General features: G+C 40.5%; 1 protein-coding gene across 1 annotated transcript; it reads right to left on the reverse strand.

Annotated features, from left to right (window-relative positions):
• Nucleotides 1-1,371: 1,371 nt before the first annotated feature.
• On the reverse strand, nucleotides 1,372-20,324 carry LOC125511555 (CCR4-NOT transcription complex subunit 1-like). The gene is made up of 51 exons (XM_048676958.1): nucleotides 20,080-20,324; nucleotides 18,892-19,195; nucleotides 18,560-18,788; nucleotides 18,121-18,460; nucleotides 17,922-18,035; nucleotides 17,716-17,844; nucleotides 17,458-17,634; nucleotides 17,181-17,372; nucleotides 16,740-16,877; nucleotides 16,107-16,229; nucleotides 15,772-16,016; nucleotides 15,151-15,254; nucleotides 14,455-14,549; nucleotides 14,132-14,368; nucleotides 13,737-13,934; nucleotides 13,284-13,374; nucleotides 13,077-13,174; nucleotides 12,837-12,982; nucleotides 12,647-12,755; nucleotides 12,419-12,565; nucleotides 12,116-12,163; nucleotides 11,917-12,045; nucleotides 11,599-11,829; nucleotides 11,345-11,503; nucleotides 11,172-11,257; nucleotides 10,988-11,093; nucleotides 10,815-10,910; nucleotides 10,537-10,689; nucleotides 10,052-10,228; nucleotides 9,735-9,955; nucleotides 9,530-9,647; nucleotides 9,327-9,443; nucleotides 8,484-8,528; nucleotides 8,028-8,105; nucleotides 7,831-7,947; nucleotides 7,124-7,250; nucleotides 6,894-6,994; nucleotides 6,536-6,640; nucleotides 6,258-6,338; nucleotides 5,730-5,876; nucleotides 5,518-5,646; nucleotides 4,792-4,839; nucleotides 4,497-4,643; nucleotides 4,324-4,385; nucleotides 3,317-3,470; nucleotides 3,034-3,225; nucleotides 2,853-2,957; nucleotides 2,630-2,761; nucleotides 2,088-2,333; nucleotides 1,899-2,000; nucleotides 1,372-1,804 (listed from the first exon to the last, which is right to left on the reverse strand). Exons 1-51 carry the CDS (start codon nucleotides 20,179-20,181, stop codon nucleotides 1,667-1,669), a joined length of 7,215 nt encoding a protein of 2,404 aa, XP_048532915.1. The 5' UTR covers nucleotides 20,182-20,324; the 3' UTR covers nucleotides 1,372-1,666.
• Nucleotides 20,325-21,861: the final 1,537 nt, after the last annotated feature.

The raw sequence follows: 21,861 nt of genomic DNA on the forward strand, positions 1-21,861 counted from the left end.
AAACTGTGAACGACACCAGCACTGCTTTGCAACATCGTAGCCTTGTAGACCACCAACATTGCTAGCCTGCCCCCTAACTAGCCGCAGCTCGTGCTCTTGCAGCATCGCTGATGTTCCCCTGAAGCATTGGTGACACTCCCATAGTGGTCGCAGCATTGAAAATGTTGCACCGACATGAAGGAGGCCGTCGACGACTAGTTCGCAACAGGGCCTCCTTGTACTAGGCGACATGTCGGTTGCAACATACGATGCTCATCGGAGAACCTTGGTGATGGCATGCAATAGCCCCTGTCACCTATAACACCCCCATGCATTTCACCCCCTCCTCGCAGCACCCTGGCGACGGCCTGTGAACCCTGACGGTTGTCTGCACCAACAACACCGACCCTTGCGGCATCTCCCCCTACAAAAAATCTATCAAATCCAATCACTACTATAAACCTAATAACTTTATTGATGACAACATTTCATACTCATACTTCTGCACTTGCCTTTCAAGTTAGAAACAAAAAAAAATTGGCTTCTCCCAGTGGACGCATCGGCTGCCATTGGATGTGCCGCACAGATCTTAATGTGTTAACTTTTGAAACTCGTTAGCTAGGACACAAAAGCCGTGCAAAATGCATCATATTCAAACATAACCCTCCTACTGCATTGGATCAATTCTCACTTCCTCTTTCCTTTTCTTTTTATCATGGCAAATTTAATCTTTTTTATGTTCACATGTAAGGCAAATTTTAATATGCTCCCTCTTCCCTCTCTTTTTACATGTGAGGTAAGAAGGTTTAACTAGACCACTAACTAATGAGATCAACTGTAGATCCACTCCCTCCGTTTCTAAATACAAGTCTTTCTAGAAATTTTCACTATGGCTACATACGGATATATATAGACGTAGTTTAGAGTGTAGATTCACTCATTTTGCTCTGTATGCAGTCCATATTAAAATCTCTAGAAAGACTTGTATTTAGAAACGGAGGGAGTATTATATAGTCTTACCTTTCATGTAAAAAGAGGGGTAAGAGGGAGCATGTTAAAACTGCTCAATTTGTTTTGTGTACACAGCAGATGCACAATATATTTTTTTTGTCTTTCAAACATGGCAATTTCATTTTCCATGTCTTTCTTGTAAGCATTTAGATCACTGAAGTAGTAATCTAAATGTTTTTATATTTCTTTACAGAGGGAGTATAAGAAAATATTTGTACACTCGAGGGTGAGCTTTTCATTTGCTGGTTAACCTCCCCAACAAAAACGATCACCAGATATTAGGGTCCAAACTTCACTGGTGACGATGTTTCCTATTCATAGATCTGCAGCTTGCGTGAAGGGAAACGTGGTGCCATGTGCGAAAACATACGAATATTATTGTTTTCCGTCAAAAATAAACTGCTTTACAATTGTTGCATGATATGTTTATTGCTCAGGGTTTGAAAGACACTTTTCAACAAACAACAAAGTATGATACGACAAACACCTGATTTTTACAAATATAATATGAGTAAGTACCTCTAAGGGCTAATATTTGCTGATGGTTAAAGGGTTCACCACAATCTTCACAGCACAATATCCAGTATGATACAAAACAAATATCTGTCAGCAAGCGCACATCAACCCATCAGACCATGACAAGCAGCCATATACCATTTACAAGAAACTAACTACATTAGTGGCCGCCATCAGAGCCATCATCCACTGCCTTTCCAGCGCCTCCACCGCATGACTTTGCGACCGACTCAAACAGCTGCTTAATCTCAGGTGCGCAGTGTGTGAAGGCTCGGTTCCAAAAGTTGTAGCGTGGGTTCTAACAGAAAGCAACAATGCCGCATTCATTAGTCACCATTGTGGTGATGGATTTCACCAAACATGAATAAAAATGCAATTTTTTTACAAAATACCTTTATCAGCTCGATGAAGGTGATGAGTAATCCCCAGGGGTGAGGACGGTTCACTATCAGCCGTTCTAAGAGAACCCTGGTTACCTGCTCCTGGATATGTTCCTGCAAATTCCAGTTCCAGCTCCTTTGTTAGTTAGGAGAAACGAAACAAACTAGATTCATACTCGCTTTGCATCAACTGAAAAATACCTGGGCAGCTTCAGCAAATAGATACAGAATGATGAAGGAGAAGTAGTGTGTGTGGCTATTCGGGTAGCGCAGTTGGTTAGCAATCGCATTCAAAAATAGGTAGCGCCCCTCTGTATCCAAGTTCGTTACAAGATATCTGAAAAATTCAGTCGCTGTTTCGATCTGAAAAATATCCATTGTATTATGGTTAATCTGCTGTGCTGACGCAGATGCATTTGCCTTGTTCGCTTGCAATTGTTGCACCGCCTGAAATTTTATTTCCAAATAGCAGCTTAGAATATGACATATAACAAATAAAAGAAGCAGAATGGCAAACTCACAACAAACTAATTAAACAAAAACGAGACAGAAGATTACTGTTATCCTATATTAGAGAAAAATAAGAGAACATGTAAGACAAGAGGAAGAGGACAACCTCAAGTGTGCGGAAGAAATTTGCGGTGGTTTTTTCTTAGGAAAGAAGAATTGGTCTATGAACAAGTACTCAGAAGTAGCAAGTCCCTACTGGTAATTCCACCGCATGAGATAAAAAATATACTCACTTGGATGCCAATGTAGAGAACAAGCGAATTCATCAGAGGCACATTGTAGCGTGTCCCAGCAACATTAGCTTCATTCTGAGGCAGCAGCAATTTTTGCTTCAGATCATTCAAAAAGGATGAGCCTTCTGGTCTCTGCACAATACAAGTGAAGATTCAACAATGCTGTAAAATGAGGGTCCCAGACAACGCAAGCAATTCATTAAGCATATATAAATGCCATCACCTTAAGATACTCATCGACATCAGCCTTCATATGCTTTGACTTGAGGGCACCATCGACATCTGACATGATTCGTGGAGGTAATGAAATTTCAGCTAGCAGATCAATCTGCCACAGAAACAAGAGTCAGATATTGTCTGAAATTAGGAGAATGGAAGGAACTTTTATGTCTCTTTAGATAGACCTTCAAGTTAGGAGTAGATGGGTCTGGAAGTCTCATGTTGCGCGGAAAAGCACTAAGAATGACATTGCGCATTTGAATGCAACTGGAAGGGATCACGTCACAAAAACTGAAGTGATAATCACACAGAAATTCAGGAAAGTCATGGAGTAGTACAAGCAGCACTCTCATAGTTCCTTTGTACATAAGGTGCACCTAAGTAAAACAAACACAACAGATATAAGAGGTGGCTCATAATTACTTGAACAAGACAAATGCGAAAAGTGATTGGAAAAGGGGGATTAACTGGTTCTAAAAGGTCGGCAGTTCTCAAATACGGTTCCATGAATTTGAACAGATCAATAAGTAGCCGTTGGAAAAAAGGCCACCCTTTTTGTGAATTGCCCGTCAGCAGTCTTGCCATGAAGGTTCTATGACTCACCAACTCAAGCCAAGCAAAGCTGCAACAGAACAGTGTTAATCAGATTACCAAAATATTACCAATACAGATTTCAAACAAAGTACAAATCTATAAGTGAACATTTGAGGTTTAGCTGCAGTAAAAAACCAGAAACTATCAACCACTATTACAGGATTTTGGTCTGACGACAACAAGGAGAAGCAGGCATGTGCACATAATCCAGAGAGGCTGGAGGCTGCACCAAGGGGCAGCAGCAGTATCATCTATATAGTTACCCTAGTGTAATTTTCTTTATTTTTGTCAAGTCATCTTATTATTTGATTAGTTAGATAAGACAAACACTACTAGGTGACGCCTGCTTTATTAAAAGGCATTGGGCTGGTCATCTTGACGCAAGGTCTTGTATCCAAATAAGAGCCATGCTGTTTTGCTGGCTGCTACTCCCTCCGTTCCAAATTACTTGTCGCAAGTATGAATGTATCTAGATGTATTTTAGTTCTAGATACATCCATTTCTGCGACGAGTAATTTGGAACGGAGGGAGTACTTGAAAGTGAGCACCCTAACCAATCCTGATAGCTAACCAACCTTGTGCATAACAGCCGCACAGCAAGTAGAGTACAAGGACAATTGAGTTGACCTTTTGATGTGGGACTGTGAGTTAACATTATTACATAATCAATGCTGTACAAAAGAAAATTTTAACGAAGCACTTAGAGAAGGAAAATCTTCAAAGATACGCAGGGGGACGGGGACTAGGATATAAAGCACATTGAACTAACAATCTTGTATGGTGCCTAAACTACAATGATTCAGAAACATCAGATGACATAGCATGTAGATATTGACATAGGATGGGTAGATTAATAAGTGAGCCAAAAGTGATGGACAAACCTCATGCTAGGAATTCTCGAGGGTTGCAGTACATGGAATGCATTTGCAAATGCAGCCAAAACCTGATATATACCAAAAAAGAGAGTTATATTCCTCCTGGTACAATAAATAATAAACTAAAATAGTTCCTGGTACAAAAAGAATAAACTATACATAGTTAAAAACATGTGTACCTGGAAATTAGCTCCATCATGATGGAGTTCAGAAGTACTAAGGTCATTCAGCCAATTGATAAACAGCCGAAAGTATGGTCGGGGGTTAAATGAAGCTTTCTTCTCTTCAGCATCTTTCTGAATGACCCTAATTGTCACTGACAATATCTGGACACATTGAAAACAATTTAACTTCAGTACTTCCAAGTAATTTGAATGAAAGATTTTTGAAGTCCAACTTCTGAATCCAGAATTTGATTCTACATTCTTTAACTAGTATAGGGCAAAAGGTTATCACTGGTTTCTAGATACTGACCTTGGGAAGAAGGCTGCCTTTATTTGGTCCTATTTCCACTGAACAATTCTGAAGACAAATAATAAGAGGAATTAGTATCCAGGATAATAGAGATTAGAGAGCATAATCTTCTGTGCATGCCGTCAAAAAATTGTGACTTCAACTATCTTTTTGACAAACATAACTTTCCACGTTTGAAGTTATCCCCTGTGGCTAGCTATAAGCGAACTTTTTAACATAAAAGGGAGTGTGGATAAATTTGCTATAAGAAACAGTGATAGTAAAGCCCTGTGAGTGATTTGACCAAATAATCCATACTGAAAAACAACATCCAACAGTATCCAGGGCAAACAACAATTCAGCTGTACTAAAGAAACAGAATGCTACATAACTCACAGAATACATACATAAAATAAATCATTATGAACTCGAGTCCATTTCTTGAGGTACGTATATGCATCAAGTTATACAACATGTCACTGGAAAAAAATAAACGAGGGAAGAATACATGATAGGCAAATAAATCGATCACTGCATTCTGCTCCTATAAAAAGCCTGTTTATTTTCTGTTTCATTAGCAGGGACATTATTCACGTGCCAGTTCTTGCTCACAAACATAACAAGTTGACAGCTACAAAAAGAATGAACCTTTAAAAATTCCATATTCATCCTACAACAATCCTAAACCATACACGGCAGACTCCAAAGTAATACGGAAGCATGTGTACAAAATAATTTTATAGATACCTTTATCACCACAGACACAAGCTTCGAATATGAATCAATGGGGAAATATGATATATGTGATGACTGCTGAGACAATCCACCAGGAGCATTAATTTGCTCAGAGACTAGAGAGTGTGCAACAGCAAGTTCCTGATTGATTCAAAAATTGGCATGAAAGTAACAAAAAAAGTAACACACACAGACAGAGTATAATCTACGAGTAGAATAATCACCGTGAGAATTCGGAAGAAACGCTCAGTGAATTCATCTCCCTTCAGCAGGCCAATATGTTGCAACTGCATAACATAACGACTATAGGCCGCATCACTAGCATTTGGATGATCACATATTTGGCACCACTCAGAAAATAGGTGTGCAACCTGTGAATCAACCAATATAATGCATCAAACTTCCTAGCATATACAATTCATTCTGATGTGTAAAAATGGACCTTTAAAATAATATGTTACACTGATATTTTTCTACACTGTAAGAATAAAATTATGTTAACAAAACCAGATGACCGATTTAAACCAAAACTTGTACTGTGGTTAGGCACTACTTAAGTTAACTTGCATGTCCAAATTATCAAATGTAGAAATAAGGGGGTATCAGAAACACAAATAAGCATCTAAAGCCTACATATAGCAAAGAAAAATCTTACTGTTATATCCTCAAGATTCACATGAATCAAAACAAAGTTCTAGTAAATATTGCAGAATTCATAGTTTATGCTACTGAACAAGTTCCACAAAAGATACCTGGTCTTGAAAAGCAACAGAATCAGCTACAGTGGCGTCGTTAACACTGTTTTCCTCTTTGTTTGCCCGGTTAGGTAGAACCTACAAATTTGCAAGACATGTTTAGATACAATCGAGTCACCAACTGCGTTTACCTACGAGACACATTGTGAACAAAAGACACCTGATAGTTGAGATCATTTTTAAATGTGAACAAAAGACACTTGATAGTTGAGATCATTTTTAAATGTGAACAAACAACACTTGATAGTTGAGATCATTTTTAAATGTGGCCTAACCTTTTTATCCTTCCCAAAAGCAAAACCAGGAGCATTGTTAGCATTATTCCTTGCAATCTCATTCACCTGTTGCATCAACTCAGGTGAACCTGGCCTCCTTGAAATCTGAAACCCAAATGTATAAGAGTGAGCCAGATTTTGAAATGTACTGAATCTGATCTCCATTTCGAGTAACTACCTTCAATATCTAGCTGTTGTCCAAAATTTGTAATTTGTTTGGCAAAAAGAAATATTTTTTGGATAGAAATATTCAATCAGAAAATACAAAAATTGTCCTTGGTTGCCAGAGCATGCTCCTGGGGGCAAGACCAACGGGGCAACAACTGAATATATAGAGCAGCTCAGAAAATCAGTGCACCTTTGATAGCACATCAACAACATCCTGGAGTTCTGAGATACTAGCAGAGTCCTGAGTAATCAATGTCTGGACAAGTGACATGGCAAATTCTGTTGCAATCTCTGAGGAGAAGAAACATTTGGCAACCCAATTAATAGACGAAAATTATACAAGAGGCACAGGTCCGGTATTTGTGAGGACTATGAACACAGGAAGTACTATATACTACAAAACAAAACAATTCAACGTACTGTTTCTTCCACCGTCAATTAGCTTTGCTAAATGAACATTGTACTCTTTGACATCCAGCAAATCAGAACGAATAAGGGCAAAAATGATTTCACTATTAAACTTCTTCTCATCGTCCAAATAGATTACCTGCGCACAAAAAGTTGACAAGACAATTAAAAAACTTGTCTGTGAAGTCCCCAACCTGAGAACTGTGGAACAAATCACAGCAAACCAAGAGCCCAATTGATAAACTCCGTTCCTGAGAATTAAATATCAATAGGTGATCTCTGTCGCACAAGGGTTCAAATATGCTGCATAAACCTCTGTGCCAAGTGCTAATTCCAAAACGGAACTAACGGTTGTAATTTGTATCGTTAGTACGTTGTTTATTAACTGAATATTGTTTGGCAGCCCGCTCGCTCTTATGCACAACTGCATTACACTAAATTATCTCACAAGACACAAAAAGGTCGATTCACACTCATCAAAGGTAGTCTAACATACCAGACATATTGCACACAAATGCAACTAATAAATAGAAGCATAACAAATTTAAACACGGCATTCAGATGAAATTAAGGCTCATTGATGGATATACGAGTGACATAGACCTTTGGATCAATAACAACAAACTACATTGACGTAGTACAACAAAATGAATTATGGAAAATCAGGAAAGCGAAAAAAGGCAACTAAAACAAAGGGTATATGCCATAAAGAAACATACGGAATTTGTTAGCTCCTTGACAACAAGCTTGCATACATCTCTTATCGCAACTAAGGTTGCTAGAGACCACATGACAAAACCGCTATTTGATGTGTTGTCATACAAACTTTTGAAAACCTGAGACCAAAGACACCAAGAAAAATATGTTAGAAGAACAATTGACAGAGTATTGTGAATAACAAATGACCATGATTTACCTTTTGTGCAACAGCTAATGCAGCCTCATCCCGGTTAACACATTTGAGTAAGATATCAGGAACTTCCGCTACAACAGACTGAACAAGAGAACACAATGAAGAAGACATGTTAGTAACAATTAGATAAGGTATATGAGTCTTTAATATACTAAACAATGAAACCATGCACGGTGTGATTAACTTCACAAAATGTTACAGCGACAGATCGATGAGCTGTTTGGTTCACAGCAAATATTGCCTAAAAACACAGTGGTGCACCACACTCGATAGTTCCTACACTTCTTAGTTGCTACACGGGATGATGACATATTGTTTCTCTTGCCACAGTATTCACACCTATTGTTTTGGTTCACAACACAGGACTACAGGAGCAGTGGCAGAGGCCACACGTTGCCTAAAGTGGAAGCACTGAATTCCTACAGAGTAGAAGTAATGAGGGAAGTAATGAGGGTTAACCTGGATTTCCACATCTTTACCATCCTTGGCAATCAAGACTTCCAGCTGGAGGGTAACAACAAATCAGTTAAGCAAAACAGAGATATGTACATGGAATTGAGATTTTAAATCAGAAAGTACAGAAGGTCGGAATTTATAGTGAAGTTCAAATTATTTACACTATGAGATATATAAACATAAGAAACAAAATGAATGCAGATCGCTCTGCACCATCACAAAGACATATCAACAATGTGCCACTGAAATGTGGGCCCACTTGACAACCCCACATGTACGTGATGGCATCTTCAAAATGAAACTAACCTAAATATTTCTATCTACTGTTAAATAAATAAAGAGTCTCCAACAAACCAACTACTAAAGAGTCTCCAACAAAAATGAAGCATGGCACAGGTGACAAAGAAGCACGTGTGGTGTGGGCAGTCTGTAGACGAAGCACAAAGTGGAGGCATATACATGCCTAGGCAGAACCAGACTAGTGAGCCAGTTTATATACTCGTATCCGAAGCGAAGAACAGGGCTGCTTTGGTTAGAAACTAAGATAAATTATCAGATACATTCAACAAAAACTCCACATGATAATAATAAAATTAATAGAACATATGATAACAAGTCCTAAATAAAAGACAATAGAGTTACTGACTCACATGGCTAATACATTTTAAAATATAAGGTGTTTTCTGTTATTACCCAGACCTGTCTGTTATATGTTGGCCTTTGGATCATAGAATATAAATTTAGGTATTCATTCTGATAGAAAGCAGCCATCAAATCATGACAAAATTGAATGATAGTTCATGTGTTGCTGATTATCAGTTCGCATATATATATCTCCAAATTTACCTTTTGTGAAACCTGTTCGTATCTCTCCATAGCATCACCAGTGCTCAAAGTATCAGGTAAACCAGATCCTAGATTGTCAGAAAATGTAGCTGGAGGTGGCGTCATAACATTTAAATCCTGGTACATGATTGAAACAGGTTTCAGAAGTCTGTCATATATCATGTACACATGAAGTGAAGAAGAAATGTTATGTTGGTCGTGACCATTATTCCACCCGCAGGTAAGTCATTAGACATCAAGGGTGGAGATGTGGATGCATCACCAATGGTTCCACCAAGCCAGCCAGAAGAGTCGCTGATCCCAACTTGAGCAGGAGAATCACTACGAGGCACAAGGTGTTCATCAATCTAGGGATAGCAGTTCGAGCAAACCACATTTCAAAACCAAAAGGTACCAAAGTATGTGTACCTAGAAAGTTGTGCAGCGCCAGGAATCAATTCCTCATACACCAGCTCTGTAGGCTGAGTTAATGTAAGTGGAGCTGTTTGAGCAGACAAGAAAGCACTGGAAGCTTGTGCTAAACTTGGGCTGTAAGCTCGAGGTACACCAAAATTGCTCGATACAGCAGCTGTACCAGAACCTGCAGCACCAACACTTTGGCCATGACTCTGCCATACATGACCAAACTCCTGAAATCAACAACACAAGATGCAGCTAGTCACATGTACAGTACAGAAACATCGTGTGTTAATTCCAATTGACAATTTGAAGTCCTGGTGCTACACCTCATATACTCGTTGTTGGGCAGGAGACTCTGCCTTGGTATGGAATACTTCAGGTACAGGGGCAAATGGACCTTGAGCATAAGTAAAAGAGTCATAATATGTAGGACCAGCTGCCTCTCTTTTCTTCCTTTGTTGTGAAAAGGATTGAGTTATTTCACCCTCAATCGAATCAACAGCCTGCAAAATGGCGTACATGTCATGAGGCAGTGAACTTGACCAACTTCGCGATTGTAGCTCATTGTTGGCAAAATGCTAATGGGGACATGCTCAGGGTGATTAGAAAAGGAGAGGAGGCAAGTTCCACAGTATGAAAGTAAATCACTGGTAGATATTGGCACTCAAATTGCTGAACTAGACTATAGAAGATCACATAATGCATGGAAACTCAAGAAAATGTGTCTAGACTTTTAAGAAACAGCAAATAAAGTATATGTTACTGTCTTGTTGAGTAGGACAAGGGACACGATAGCATGTCAAAGAGCTACCTTGCGCGCCGCTACAGACTCGATACTTGCACAGCCAAGATCCAAATTGTCGTTGATCAGAACCTGTACTACTTGCTCAAGAGTTTCGCTGTTGCTAGCAAGGTTTTGAGTAAGGCTTCGGAGATGAGACAGTAGCGCAACACGAAGCGGTTCCTACACGAGAGGGAAAAGGAAATAATATAATAGGTTGCACAAAAGATTAAAAACAATAAAAACAACCACAAGACAAAACAGAAGAACGTCACTGCTTATAGGGCTTAAAAACAAGCAAGAGGTACCTTGCAAGTAACATGGGCTAGACTTCCAGCTAATGTTCCGACCATCAAACGAGCCGAGCGATTTGCGGCACTGTAATCAGATTCCGTTGCATAATCCTTCAGGAATTAAAATATCAGTAACATAACAACAATTTCACTATGACAAAAAACTTTGAGAAAGAACACAAGGAAACCTTTAGAATAATTTCTTTTGTAGTTTTGCTTGCTATTGAGACACTTCTTTCAATGACCGGGAGTATTATCTCTTTGATAGCCTTATCCAAAGCCACACCCATGATTCTATGGAATAACAGGAGTTTATCAGCTAGTCAAATCCAAATTGTGTCAGATATTTATGTTTAGAAGCATCAAACATACTTGCTGAACTGCAACTGTGAGCCAAAAGGCAAAAGTTTTGAGCTTATTTTGAAGCGTATCTCATCATGTGGAATCAGCGACAAAAGCTGCAAACAACAGATGAGAAATTGCACAATAACATATAAAATCTAGTAACCCAGCAAAAGATGGGTGAAAATGGTAGCATGGCACACCTGAGTTAGAGAGAGTGGCGATGGCGATAGTGATACTAATGGTGTTTGTGAAGATGAGACCTGGGTCAAGGTGTGAGAGGGAACTTGCTCAGGCATCATTAGAGCAATTTTATCATCCTCCACCATACTGTTAGGAGGGAGACGAACAGGAGCAGTATACTGCATGCATAAAAAATGTGTAAATATAATAGAACAAGACTGCACCCCCTAACATGATTGAATTGATAACGCATGCCCAAGCCATCTTGACTCACCAAAGTTGGAAGGCTCAGGGTACGGGAAGTGCTATTGACCTCAGGCTGCAGGTCTACATGTTTTATTGGGGGGTTGACACCTGAAGAGACTTCTGCAGCCACTGGGGTTTGGGACGAAGCAACATCTTTGTTTGAAAAATCTGGGTTTCCCTCAACTTCACGTCCTCGATCTTTAAGAAGGGAAGTCGGTTTCACATCTTTCATGTCCACACTGAGGTTCTTAAACAGGACCTAAAATCCCACATAATAAGAGTTATAGAGTGTAACAATAGAACAAAAGATAGTCAACAAGACAGTCTAACCAAAAAAGTTGACAACCTCAATGTCAAATTTTAGATTCATCTTCAGGTTTGGTAGATTATAGATCTCAGAAAGTAGACTAAGAATTCCCATTGTCCACGGATTTGGAGGACGATATGCTATACTTGAATGGCAAGGTTCGAGAATCTGCAGAGCAAGCACTGGTCAGATACCAGGCAGCATGTTTTATACAAATGAGAATGCTGCAAATACACACCTTTGAAGTGAATGGAATTACAGCAATCATAAGTCCTCTCTCATAAGCCTGAAATGATAATTTCAAAAGATTGTCAAGCATAATTGCTTAATACCACTTGGCAGAATCACGCCACCGATACATGCACGCAAATATAGGTAAAATGCAAGTTTTAGAAATAAATAAGACCCAAAACAAGTCAGGCATGGCCGAACGGTCTGTAGAAGGGAGGGAGAACTCAGAAACTGAACTCAGCAAAGAATATTTGGCAGAGTATGCAGTCAAAAAAGATCTAAAATGCAGAATCTGGTACAAAACAAGTACCTCCACAATAAGAGATTTCGGGTCAATTTCCTTGGCTCTTAATGTCTGGTTTCTTCCAATGGTAAATTTTCCCAACCAACTGCCCAAATTTTTTAGCAAGGAACGTTCCTCGGAACTAGATTTGATAAGATCTGATCTTAACAAAACCTGCACAGGAAAATCTTAAGGTTCAACAAGCTTGTTTTATGGTCAAGGCAGAAAAGGTAGACAAGTTAGAGTGACCACAACCTTGCAGTTCTCATATGTAGCTTTCAGCATCTCCTTACTCAAGGATCTTGAGTTAAGTTTGTCAAAGAATTTCAGGTATAAATCATGAAAATTTGGCTCGATGCTTGCCCTGCAAAGATGGACATGGAATTAGTGCTTCAACGTTAGAAAAACTGGTGCAAAAAAGAGAGGAAATGAATGGGTATTGTACCTTTTCATGACCATGTACTGTGCAAACCAAGGATAATATTGTTCCTGAAGCACTTCATTAAATTCTTTCGCCTTGGCTTCCATATTAGAGGTGGATATATTGTTAATCATAAACAAGATCTTGTCCTGAACTTCAGATGGGGGAGTCTAGATGGAGAGGAAAATCAATTAGCCCAACCACATTGTGTATTCTCCCATGAGAGCACACCATGGAAAACAATAGTGATACGCCAATACCAACCTCAATTGGATTATCTCTTTGCTCCGCTGCAGCTACAAGTGTCTCAATATTTAAAGCATTTCCAAATCCCGTAGTGTAGGAATGTTGCCGGGGCAAAACTATAAAAAGGGACCAGAAAATAATTCATGGAGCGGTAGCATAGAGATTATAGAACAAATAAAATGTAATCACCACTCTTCTTGTGAAAATAACAAGTAATCAAGTCACCTGTCGAGGTATTCCGGGGGCGCAGAAAACTAGTGGAATGAGCACTATTTGACATGCTCATAGAGTGAGCTAATGAAGGTGGAACAGTAGTCTGCAATTGAATATTTTCACAGTAGGTCAAAGAGAGACAGTTACTGGTGGCTAAGTTACACAAATAACATAAAAGAAAGAAAAAAAGATCAGAAACCAGCACTGCATCCAAGCATCTCACTTTTGGAAATATGAACAGGCAAGGTAACAGGAAAGCATCTACTCCCTCCATTCCTAAATATTTGTCTTTTTAGAGATTTCAAATGGACTATCACATACGGATGTATATAGACATATTTTAGAGTGTAGATTCACTCATTTTGCTCTGTATGTAGTCACTTGTTGAAATCTCTAGAAAGACAAATATTTAGGAACGTAGGGAGTAGAAAATCTTTAATACCCCCAGATGCCTTAGAAAAGTACCTTTAAATTAAAGGCTGAATCAGCAGATGCTGAAGGAACCGAAGGCTGACTAGGTAAAATGCTCTTATTCTGAGAGGTGCCGATGGAGATCTTGGACCTGTCTCCAAGGACACTTGGTTGCCTTTGCTGCAACGGGTAAGGTGTCCTTCCTAGCTGAGTTGGAGATGTACCCATTAACTGCCATGATGGTTCAGATGCCTAAAGAAATCCAACCATGTCAATGATGAAAAGGGATTAGGTCACAGCAGAACATATCAAAACAGTAGGAAAGTGGCAGGATCTTATTATCCTGAAAATTGCCGAACAATACATTCCTGGTGGCCAATCCACCTTCAGTTCCGATTCAACAGTTGCCAAGATTATTTACCCTCATTTAAGTTTTTGTGATGATTTACCTCCATGGCTTCAATAGATGACGATCCAGAAACAAGCTGCTCCGTAGAAAGCAAGTTGCCAGCGTTGGGCTCATTTTGACTTGATGAAATTCGGGCAAGTGCTCGCTCAATTGCAGAGACCATTTCAGCATGAGTAGCTCGAAGATGTGAAATCTGCAATATGTGATTGCAGTACTGTGGCCACTCTATTACACGATCCATGAATTGTTCCAATGCTGTCGTACCAAACATAAACATCTGCATCCAAATAACACGATCAGGACTACAGATTGCACAGATCAGTGAACATATGTGGATACCAAAATAAAACAGATTTGAGCTACCTTTGAATCAACAGACTTGCGTAAGGCATCAAGAACAGCGCGTAGAGCAATCCCAAGTCCGAGGTGGGCCACAAGTTCATGTTTGATAAGGGATCCTGTTTCAAAAGATGGAATTGGATTAGACAACAGCACAATTGAGTGGAGCAGATGATGACTTTTGCGCCTCAGCTGAGCATGTTCCAGGCATATAGACTACTAATGGACTACTATAACCTTAATTCAAATCTTGATGTAGCAGAAACAAACAGAGTGTGGAACACTATTGTACGTTACAGGCAACTAAACATGGATCCATAATGAAATAACGTAGAACATGTGGGCATTTTGCAGTCAGAGAGTTATCATAACCCCCATAAAAATACAATGCAACCTAAGCTTGTATTGTTTGGATAGCATCAAATAGCAAAGTAATATAAGGTCTTGATGGAAGAACGTGTGAATTGTTCTAACCAAATCTAACACAGTTAAAGCCTAAAACACAGCAACCCTTTCAAGCTGTAATTTTCAAGACTGGGTAGTAGATCTGTACTTGTGTGGAAAAAGATTATGTTATATCAAGCCCAGCTAAGTCACGAGCAGTTTAAGCAACAAGATAGAGAACCAGAAAACAGTGCTTTAATGAGAAAGGTAACCTCAGGTCACGATTCAATATAATAAGTGGCTTATGAAGGTGTAGCAAAGTGAAGATATACTTACCAAATAGCACAGCAGCTAGTTTAAGCTGCTTATCCGGATACTTCGTAAAGAACTTGTATTCCTCAAACAGATTTGAGATCATACAATTAAAAATTGATTGCTCCCTGGAAATCCATAACATTCATGTAACCCATTTGTCAACAACTATCAGTGCAGGAAAAACTTTGCTAGACGAGGTTGGAGAACAAACAGAGCATACTAGTTAGTGGCGTGTGTTTATCATCTCATACAACGTTGGCAAAACAAACTTTGGAGGAAATAAATGCAGTCAGTGGTTCAATCAGAAAACTTCTCAAAACAATCAATGTTGCGCGGGCTGTCTATCCAAAACTGAACTAAACAAGTTAAAATAACAATAATTTCTAGAAAGCCAGATAACTAAAAGACAGGATGGTGTAATTAAATCATGTCCTACACTGTAAAAGAGACCAATAATATTGTATTTCCGTGCTTGGGTTAGCTATAATCTTGAATATCCAACACTTCAGCTTATTACCATCAGTTGCTTGTAAGTTCCTTGTGCATACAGTTTTTTGCAGTGTTTCTATGTGACTACGTAAACCACAAGTTGAGTTAAACAGGCAATAACAAGTCATTTTCAAATTGATCTCAGAAATGCACCTCTTATCTGGAGATTCTTTGAAGCGAGTGAGCATTTGTATCATCACATCAATGTTTATCTGTCCAGAAAACATCTGGTGAAAATACGCATTTGCTTCTACTTCAACATCATCTGAACCTCCCTCCGAGGTAGGTATGTCCCTTGCTACAGGACCCTGATTTCTCGATTCATACAGAGCACACAACTCCCTTAGTTCATCCGAGAGTTGGTTGGATAAGAGCTGTCCCAAGTGAGACTGGAGAACCTGCAAATGCGTGTGACAATATTTACGAGTCGCAGAAAGATAGAGCTACTAACAAATTGCAGAAGCACAATAACCAAGAATCGGTCAAACCTTTATAAAGGGAGGACAAGCTTCCCAATACGTGTCCACAACACTAAATTGAGGTTGTTCCGTGGTACCCTCTACTGCATAAGATGCGGCATTCATAGCTTCTTTCAGGAAATTAACGCAGTCCTGGGAGTCAGAGCTCAGAGTGTAAATAGGGGAAACTAAAACTTTAGATGGCAATGAAAAGACTAAATTCATTCTTTTTTACTTGTCGCTTTGGACATCAACAGTCTCAATATACTCAAGTTTAAAGAAAACAGTCTCAATATACATATTTGACCACAACTCTTTGAATCACACTTTTAACAAATACATATAAAGTATAAACATTAGCTATACACATCTGAACACAACTCTTTGAATCACAGTTTGGAAAGCATGAATACTGTACTGATTCAAAAGAGATTTTTATGAGAAGCCTAACAATAGCATTTGCAAATGAAAAATAAAGAAATTAGCCATCAAAGTGAAAAAAAAAAACATTGACTGCACGCGTACTAGAACGAGATCTAATAAAAATGGGGGCAAGTATTGAAGAATACAATAGCAGATTTAAAACTCCTGAACGAGTATGGAAAATGGCTAAGCATGCACCATCAAGAGATAGTAATTTAGGCATATAATCATGCATATTACCTCGACAAAACCGTCCTTGTATACAGTTAACTTCTCAGTGAGCCATTTCTCAAGATGGCTATGATCTTTCCTACAAGCAGCAGCCACCAATCTAATGCTAAATGCGAATGGAGTGGACTCGAGGACAGCAGATAGGATCTGTTTCAAATGGAAATAAAATGTGGATGAATGACACACAAGATGACAAAATAGAGATAACATTACAACATTACAGTTTCAAATGGTGGCAATAACCAAATATTCTATATCAGAAGTGTATGGAATGATCATCGTGCAAGGTACACCAGCAACATTAATGGTTTCTTTCTTCAGGAAAAGCTTACTATTTGTTGTAGTTGTAAAGAGCCCAATATTACCCCTAACTTCCAGAAATAAAATTAACACTGAAGAAGTTGCAACAATAACTTTGACAACTGTCAATGTTACTGTGTCTATACAAACCTTCAGGTCGTGACACACATCCACAATTCTCAGGAGACAACTTGGATCAGAATGAGCATCAACAAATCCTCGAAGGGTGAGGCATGGGTTAATATGCCAGAGATAATTCACCACATTTCTCTTTGTGGTGTCCTTCAGAATAGCAGAAAATGCACAGGACAGCACTTCAAATTGGAGGAGATTATATGCAGTCTGCATAGCAGAGCATGGGAATTAACAGTAGTAAAATGATTGAACTGAATGTAGCTTGTTAAGTAGGACTAGAAGAATGTCATACGTTGATGTGTCCAAGACCAACAAGTAGGAGTTCAGGGCAATGTCCCAAAGGATAATCGAGCATGGACCGCACCGACACAGTGTGTCCAACTTCAGCAAGCTGGCACAAAACCTCTAGAAGGTCAAGGCAAAACCAAGCATGATTACCTGGACCAAGACTTGCAAAGTCCGGAAGTGCCTACAAGAAATTACAACTGTTAGATGTATGAATTGTACACGATCTTGTCATGAGTAAAGCCACATGTTATGAAAATAGTACCAGCAGCCTCGAACTATGTGCAAATGTAAAAATAGTAGCAGGGGCAGAAATTGCATGCTTTAAAAATGATATCTGGCCTTCTGTATTTGTCCACATTGACCCACAAACAGCATGAAGCGGAAAGGGATCCTGTATTATTCAAGAAATTTGTCAGCCAAGCATGTGTGTCTGTTGAAATGCCTGAAAATGAGCACATATATGTTTACCTTGCAAGCGCGGCCATATATATTCATCAGTAAACAGAAAGCTGCTTCATCAGGAATACTGAAACCCTCATGATCAAGGCTTTCCATAACATGCACCCAATTAGTACTTGGGGCCTACATGGGAAAGAACAACCAAGTTAAAATGCAAAAGCATGAGGCAAAGGAAAAGAATACAGCATGACGATGAGCAAGGCCTCACCAATTCGTTGATTGAATCCACAAGAACATCTGTGTTCCATGTAGTCAATTGAGGCGACTCACTCAAGTGGGTATTTCGAATAGCAGATACGAAGGTTGCATAAGTGTTATGGGCCTCTGCAAGACTATTTTGAGTGCCAATAACTGCCCCGAGCAACTTAGATATTGCCACATCATCAAGAGGCTGAAAAGTGGAAAGTATTTCCTTACACTGTGTGCTGTCAACAGTGCATCCATAACCCAACTCAGTTACTATGTCCGCCATACTTATTTCTTTCCCAATTTCAGAAAGAAGTGACTCAAAGTCATCATTTGTGCTATCCAAGTACATCTCCAAATGTCTGCAAGACACAGAAAATAAGGGGGGTAATATGTAAGTAATCAAATGGACATGAGGTGAACCGAAACGTATAGGTTTTGGCTAGTTAAAGACTAAACACCTTGAATGATTTATTGACTGAACATCATGCTGATCTTTGGGGATGGGAGCAAAAAAAGGACTCTGTCCAACTTCTAGAAGAGAAGCAATGTTACTAAAAGTATCCATATGCTTTGTCAGGCCATCGGTCTGGTGAAGGAAGACGACGATTTCATGAATTTGATCATTTGGTACCGATTGATTAGGATTCAAACACAACTCCTCAATTTGAGCAATTGCAAATTGTTGCCCTGGAACGATGAAAATAAAGTAGATGTCAACAAACAACTGAAAACAGAAGAAGCAACCCTGATACACTCAACACAGAGTTCAACTTCACCACCTACTGTTTACCTTTCAGCTTCATGCCTGAATTATCAGAATCTGACAGCGCAAGACCAATACCGACTTTCTCGGCCGCTGAGAGTTCCAGTGCACTCGACAGAGTCTCAAGGAGGCCATCGGTACCAGTTTTTATCTGCATCAGTGCCTCACAGAAACAAGTGCTAAAAAACGTTTTATCCAGACAATATCTGAAAGTGGCGGATAGAAGATCATGCTTCAACTGCAAGTTTTTGGCCTCCCTGTCATTCAGCAGCACTTCATCCAAACAGACTTGGAGCAGCAAAAGACATCCATCGTGACCATAGTCAACTAACTGCAAAGGTGGAAAGATAAATATATCAGAAAACCTGCACCGAACTAGTTAATTATGTACTTTGCTTGTACGCGGAAATGGTTAAAGCAATAAATTTCTCTCGTAAACTGCCGGGTTGTTCACAAAGGCTGCGAGTTGCTTGTGGGCATGCCTATACTGCCCCGCCAACAAGACCACGCCTTGTCTGCAATTAAAGCAACTGATGCGGAGACGGAATCCCACATGCCAGCAGCGCCACGTGCTGCACTCTCAGCCCAGGTGCTGCATCGGCACATCTCATTCCCTATCCCCAAATCCTTCTACATATGTCAAATGGACAGATGGGCCGACCGCAATTTGTATAGCGAGCATTTGACATGACGAGTTCAATTAGAACTAGCTCAATTAGGAACATCCAAGTGTGGGAAATGAATTCCCATTCTATTCTGCTTACTAATTACAGTATAAACGTATCTTGTCGTCTTGCGGCGCGCAAACGGTAGTGATAATATCAGAATTCCGCGAAACGGCCTCTCGGAATCAGCAGCACACCGCGTACAAGGCGGACTCCTGGGCTTAAGTGCTGACCGATTGCCAGGAATTGTAAGCTCGGGCAAACATGCCCTAGCACAAGTGCTCTGGCTTGCAGGCAGGCCCTACACCTGCATACAGAGGGCAGCCGACCAATTCATGGTCCACGGAACGCTGTGCACACCACCGATTCGGAATCTAGGTCACCCAACCCGATAATGTAGCAACGATCACCTACGGACGCACCCCCACAGTGACGAGTGAGATTAGCTGATACGAACCACAGCGGAACAGATCCGGGCGGGCGAGGGGCGAATCGGACGCGCCGAACCGGTCGGCGGGCAGCGGGGGAGCGGGTCTAGGGTTTTATATACCTGGCAGAGCTCGCGGCGGACGGACTCGCGGTCGGCGTCGGTGGCGCCCTGCAGCACCAGCCGCACCTCGGCGGCGACGCCGGGGTGGTTCAGCGGGACCATCTCGCCGGCGGGCAGCGCCGCGGCGGGCGGGGGCGAGAGCGGGGCTCGGGCGGGGGCTGGGGGTCGGCTGATGGCCTTCGCTGTTGGGTCTCCGAGGGCGAGGCGCAGATGGCGGAGGGGCGGATGGCCCTCGTGTTGTTTATAGCCGGGATCGCACCCGATCGATCGATCGAAGCCGACCGGCGTGTGTCACGCCGGGTTTGCGTCGATCTATCTTTTCCTGGCCGTCCGGCGGGGGATCGACGGCTCTGCCGGTCGCTGCTGCACAACCGATTTTGTGCCCGTCTGCAGATATGGGTGGATAGATAGGTTCGAGGGCATTCTTTGGCTTTGTGTGTGTATTTTGTGTGCATTTATTGTGTAGGAAAAAGTTTGGTTTGTTTTGTCTTTGATGAGTACAAACTTTCAAATGGATGGTGTTTTACGCACGCATGTTTGTCATATTGGGTTTTCTTGATCTTCGTGAACACCCCCTCCCTACCCCCTATGCCGACGGAGGTATGATGGGCGGCGGTGGGTGGGAAGTCAAAGGTTGGGTAGAAGTTAGGTTACACTATGTGGCGATTCATGGACAAACGATGCGGCATTGGCGGTGAGCTACCTATCGAGAGATGATGTAGTGGTCGAGGCTTCGCGAGAATATCAGCTCGTCAGAGAAGCGAGCCGACGGATGCGGGAGGAATAGGGGATGTACACACCCTCTTTATACAAATTGGTGAAGCGGTGTCTGCTGTTGTATACACTTAAACTTGAAGTATACCAACATTAGGTTAGGGTTTATGGGTTGGTGGCCCTCGTGGCAAGCCATGTCGTGCCCAACTGGGTAGCTAGTGGTGGCCATCCCGCTAGTTTAGTTTAGTTTGCCATCGCTGGTATAGATGTCTTTGAAGATAATGCTCATAATTGGTTTGGTTTCCATGTTGATCGAATGTCTAAGCCTTAAATGTAGTTTTCTTGCTCCATGTGACACCCCTGGCGTTGATAGGCAATGGCGATGGCAGTAAGTAGAAGGCAAGGGTCAGGGGAAGTAGATGTTAGGTTGGAGCAATGGTTGTAGGATGGCTACGATCTCCCCTACCGAAAGACATGGCAGTGAGTAAAATATCGCAGTGGTGGTGTTTCAAATGAAAAGTGAGCGGACAAATGTGAAGGGTAGTCGTTGGTCTTTTTTTTGCATTGTATGCGCTCAGATATAAATTATGCATGTTTTTAGAGTTTGTCGATCAGTGCTCGGTAGCGACTCTTTTTCTGTTCTTTTCCTTCAAACAAAAACTTCAACACTATTTATTGAAATAGCTAAAACAAAACAAACTTACTCTTCATCTACCTTATTTATATGGGTTGCCTCCCATAAGCGCTTCATTTTCGGTCGATAAGCTTGACCTTAGTGATGATTACTTCTCCTTCGACATGATAATGCCAAGCCCGTAGATTCTAGCCTTTATGATGATACCATCTCCTGCATACATCTCCATCTATTTTTTTCTTGGGAAAGTTTCTAACAAAAGGTCCTTCATCGAAAGGTCAAATCTCACTTTTTTTCAAATACATTGATGGTAGCTTTTATAGTTATTAGAAATGGTCCGCCTAATATAATAGGTGCAATGGGATCTTCTGGCATATCAACGATAACAAGATCAATCATAACATGGCGATCATCAATTTGAATGACTACACCAT

This window comes from Triticum urartu, chromosome 5 (genome assembly GCF_003073215.2).
Source record: "Triticum urartu cultivar G1812 chromosome 5, Tu2.1, whole genome shotgun sequence".
NCBI lineage: Eukaryota > Viridiplantae > Streptophyta > Magnoliopsida > Poales > Poaceae > Triticum > Triticum urartu.